The 4,952-nt window shown below is 39.5% G+C and overlaps 1 protein-coding gene across 1 annotated transcript; it reads left to right on the forward strand.

Moving 5' to 3' along the window:
- Window positions 1-2,924: 2,924 nt before the first annotated feature.
- Window positions 2,925-3,740, forward strand: LOC121810318 (glycine-rich cell wall structural protein-like). The gene has a single exon (XM_042211116.1). It carries the CDS (start codon window positions 2,925-2,927, stop codon window positions 3,738-3,740), a length of 816 nt encoding a protein of 271 aa, XP_042067050.1.
- Window positions 3,741-4,952: the final 1,212 nt, after the last annotated feature.

A 4,952-nucleotide genomic window follows, 5' to 3' on the forward strand; every position in this document is an offset into this window, starting at 1 on the left:
CTTCTTTAGAGTGTAATTCATTAATTATTCACTGGAAAATGATGTTTGTATTTTTGAACGATCTGAACTTCAAAAAGTCATGCCAAAATTTTAAGTGACAATTTTGCCCCTGCCCCCAGGCACCAATGAAATTATTTTTTTCAGCTCAGTTTCTTATATTTTTCAACTTTAGGTAAGTGCTTCATCGGTCTCGCTGTAAACAACGTGTTTCTTTTGGGCACAGAATTTAAAAAAAAACGAAGTTTGGAGAATTGATCCGAGAGAATAATGTGAGAAGGACTATAATATTGGTAGTCAAGAGAGTAAGCACTAGATCGGTAAATTAAAGGTGTTTTTATAAAAGAAGAGAAATGACCTATTTAAATATTTTTAAAAAGGATGTGAATTATAGTGAGATGGAGAAAATATTAATTATAATATTGGTAGTCAAGAGAGAGTAAGTACTAGATCGGTAAATTAAAGGTTTTTTATAAAAGAAGAGAAATGACTTATTTAAATATTTTTAAAAAGGATGTGAATTATAGTGAGATGGAGAAAATATTAATTTTCTATGACTAATCATGAAGTTATTTTCAATTTTTAAATGAGTATAGTTCATGATGCGTTGTGTCATTGAGTGCTAAAGAGAAAATGTAAGTTCAACTGAGGTTCCACAGAAACTATAAATGCACGAATTATGTAGTACGATAAAAAAAATACTACTCCTACTTATTAGAAAGTTTATTGTTTAAATTCACAATCAAACAAAAATAAATGTGCCACTATGTTAAGGACTCAATTCCTCAACGGTGATCGGCGGCTGATTTGCTCGGCGATCAAGATCTCTCCGGCGTCCTGCAACAGGATCGTCGGCGCTTGTAGCTCCTGCTGTGCGCGGATGTCTCTCCGTCGGGCAGCGGTAAACTAGGGGTAGAAGAATACTCGTTCTTTGTGGGCAAAATAATATATTTTCATTTATATTAAAGTGTATGAACATTGCCCTATTTATAGACTAAGGACCCTAGGGTTGGTTCGACTCCTAATCCTAATTCATCTCAGGAAAGAACCAACAAAGAAAACCCGAAACGGAGCTTATAATTATGCTTGACTCTCTAACGTAATTAAATAATTAAAATAAATAATATCCAAAAATAAGGAATAAATAAAAGGAAAATAATACTCCTAAACTACTTCGGGACGTAATCTCCGAACAAGTCTGGCGGGCGTCGGTTCCTCCTCCCCTTGGTCAACGCGATCGACGTCTGCATGTCCTTCTCCCACGTCGCCGGTGTCTCGCGAGCTTCCTCTATCACCGGCTGTTGCGGCTCTGGTCCGAGGTCCGTATCACACTACTGAAACAGTGAAACTGGAGAATTCAAACAAAAATAAACAGTGAAACCGCAGGATGTAAAAATTTAAACTCTCTTGAAAACGTGTGAATTGAACACACAATTATCCAAACCACTTAACTCTTGGTGTCGGTGCTTATTGCTTCCCAGCAATAAATCGACGACGGTTCCGAATTTCGGTGGTGGGGACCCCTCCCTTTGTTTTGGACAGAAAGATTTCACTTTCGATTGATCAATTCTTGTTCCAAAAAGATAGTATTGCCAATTATTTTTATTTTTTTTTCTTATGGAAGGGAATTTATGGAGTTTGAACACTAAACTTTGCTATTTACCGAAGTCTTCATCGCTTGGATGTCCAATTAGGAGTAATTAAAAAATGGTAAAATAGCACAAAATATTTAAAAGGTTAATAAAAGACGATTCGAAGATAGAAATTAAATTGAAAACGTCTTAGTATTGTGGTTTACTGAATATAGGTTGAATTCTAGATAATTGGCAACTAGACAAAATTTAAAAAGAGTGTGAAATACAATAAAGAAAGCATAAGAAATTACCGTAAACTATGCAATGGATAATTGGAAAAAGCCACACACACATACATATAGAAAATAGGAAAAATGTACTCCTTTAAAGGACAAATTGTCAGAAAAGTCACCATGATCCATTTTTGGTCAATCTTGCAATATTGAAAAATGATCGATTATATCATAATTTTGATATTTTTTTTCAATTATACGCCAAGGTAAAAAATTTTGACGTGCTACATGTCTGAATTTATTAACATAACGCAAATATGTGTAAAAAATGGACGGCTAGCTAGGTGGATTAAATGACATCATTTCAATAGTCGAAAGCTTTTTCGATCCACATAATTTTGTCTATCGGCCACATCATACATTATTTCGTCAAAATTCAATTAAGAAAAATGTCACATTCATGCTACAACCGGTCATTTTAGAAAGTTGCGCGATTAATAAAAAAATGACCAAATTTAATGATTTTTCCGGCAATTTACCCATTGAGATAGAGAGGATTATACTTTATCAGCATAAGTCACAAATGCATATATACATATGTAGTGTAGTTTGAAAGTATGACCAGCCACTGTGACTGATTGTATCCAATACTCATTCAGTGAATGAAAATTTAAAAATGTAAACCTGACCAATTCCATTATCATATGTATGTAATGAAGGGGAGAGAGATATTTTATGATTACGGACACCTAACATATTAATTAATGTAACACAAAGTCATAGAGAGACAGAGAAGAAGGTGGGATGTTGTGATAATAAATCAATAATGCAGAAGAATGAAAAAAATTAAGGTGGTTGAGACTTGGGGATTGCAATAAGTTGATGAAAACCTTTTTCAGACCACCACATGCACATGATATCTAATCTGTAAGTAAAGGGTCAAGCAAAGTTTGACAATCTTTTATCACTTTGCCCTAAAATATAAAGGCTGTGTCTCTGTCTCAACTGCATGCCTTTATGAGCCATCTTCCTCTCTATTTCTATAAATATAATCCAAGCTTTTATTGGAGGATAACAAACACATCAATAATTAATCGTTTCTTTTTTAATTATGGTGGCAATGGGGAGGAATTTGAGAAATGGAGGGGTGTTCGCTGTGATGTTGTTGCTGGGGTTGTTTGCTTTGCAGATTGCTGATGGTAGGAGGCTTGAGAAGGACACGTTTGGTGGTGGCGGCCTTGGTGGAGGCGCGGGCGGAGGCGGAGGGTTTGGCGGTGGAGGTTGCCTTGGCGGCGGTGGAGGGCTAGGTGGTGGAGGCGGAGCTGGTGGTGGGCTTGGGGGAGGTGCTGGTGGAGGGCTAGGTGGTGGTGGAGGGCTAGGTGGTGGCGGCGGAGCTGGGGGTGGGTTCGGGGGAGGTTCTGGTGGAGGTGTTGGAGGTGGTGCTGGCGGAGGAGCTGGAGGCGGAGCCGGTGGAGGGTTTGGCGGTGGTGCAGGAGGTGGAAAGGGTGGGGGGTTTGGTGGAGGTTCCGGTGGAGGAATTGGAGGAGGAGCTGGAGGTGGAGCCGGTGGAGGATTTGGAGGTGGTGCTGGAGGTGGAAAGGGAGGAGGGTTCGGTGGAGGTTCGGGTGGAGGAATTGGAGGCGGAGCCGGTGGAGGAGCTGGAGGCGGAGCCGGTGGAGGATTTGGAGGTGGAAAGGGAGGAGGGTTTGGTGGAGGAATTGGAGGAGGAGCCGGTGGAGGAGCTGGTGGAGGATTTGGAGGTGGGAAAGGTGGTGGTTTTGGGGGTGGGTCTGGAGGAGGGTTTGGAGGTGGATCGGGAGGTGGGGGAGGTCTAGGAGGAGGATCGGGAGGAGGGTTTGGTGGTGGTGGAGCAGGAGGAGGTGGAGGATTTGGCGGAGGAGCAGGAGGAGGTGGAGGCTTTGGTGGCGGACATTAGTTCGATCACATCTAAATATAATTGTTATAGGACAAAAAAAATGTCCAAAGTATAAACGAGTATTGCATGCATGGTATGCTTTTTTCTGTTGATGGAAGCTGTATAACTGTGCCCTTAAATTATTTATCATAAATTATCAAAAATTGTGAAAGTTGGTCATGCCAAACAACAACCAAATTAATTGAATCTATGGTTCGTATCGTTCATGCCTCGGTGTATTTGGCAAGGGATTAATTCTTATGCCACCAATATTTCATAATATCAAGAATACATATACGGAGTACTAATATCTATATTTAGGGGAAGGGTTTGCACTGTTTCTACGTTGCGAAGAAAAAACACACACACGTACACCATGCATATACAAAAAATAACATAATTTATGTGATGGAAATGTTTGGATGCTATGATCCTTTAGTTACAATTTTACCGTGTTACAGAAATCTAAATACACAAACTTTACTTGTCTAATTTTTCTCATGAAATAAATTGGGCTAAAAAATTTTTGATGTAGCAAATTTCAGCTAATGTGATAATCAAAACGATATCGTTTAGAATTTTCAAAATAAAAAAAAAACTAGAAAAACTAAAGTTATATGGCAATTTCCACCTCTGCCCTATCTCTCTCCTATTCTTTCATTCTTCACTCTTTCTTTTTGGTCTTCCCATCGCTTTCTTTATTCTTTCTCTTTTGGTTTGTGAGTGTGTGTTGCTACGTACGGCGTGAGTCAAGGCGAGTAAACGCTGAGTGTGAACGAAGGGAGAGGTAAGGATACAACATTTAGTCAGAGTGTCCAAAGTGGTGCGGAACAGACACAGCCACAAAAACTTGTCTAGCTCAATAACAGTTACGCCACAGCCACGTCACAACCACAAATCACATTATTTAATCAATTTTTGATATATTTTAATTATATTGGAATAAAAATTATCGGACGCAAATAATTAGAAAAAAATGAGACAAGGAGGTGTATTTAAATAAAAAAACAAGAAAAAGAAAAAGTAAATCACCGCCGGCGGTTGCCGGGACCGCCCCTTCCACGCCGCAAATGCGGCTCAGCCGCCCCCTGCCCCGACTATAGCTGTCCAACAGTGGTCTGCGGCGGCCGCCGGGGCAACACCACTGTGGACACTCTTATCCTTACCCATTGACAATGGTGTAAATAGCCTTTTGTAATTGTAGAAATATTTTCCTTTTTCTTTCACTTTTTT

This window comes from Salvia splendens, chromosome 7 (assembly GCF_004379255.2).
Source record: "Salvia splendens isolate huo1 chromosome 7, SspV2, whole genome shotgun sequence".
Taxonomy (NCBI): domain Eukaryota; kingdom Viridiplantae; phylum Streptophyta; class Magnoliopsida; order Lamiales; family Lamiaceae; genus Salvia; species Salvia splendens.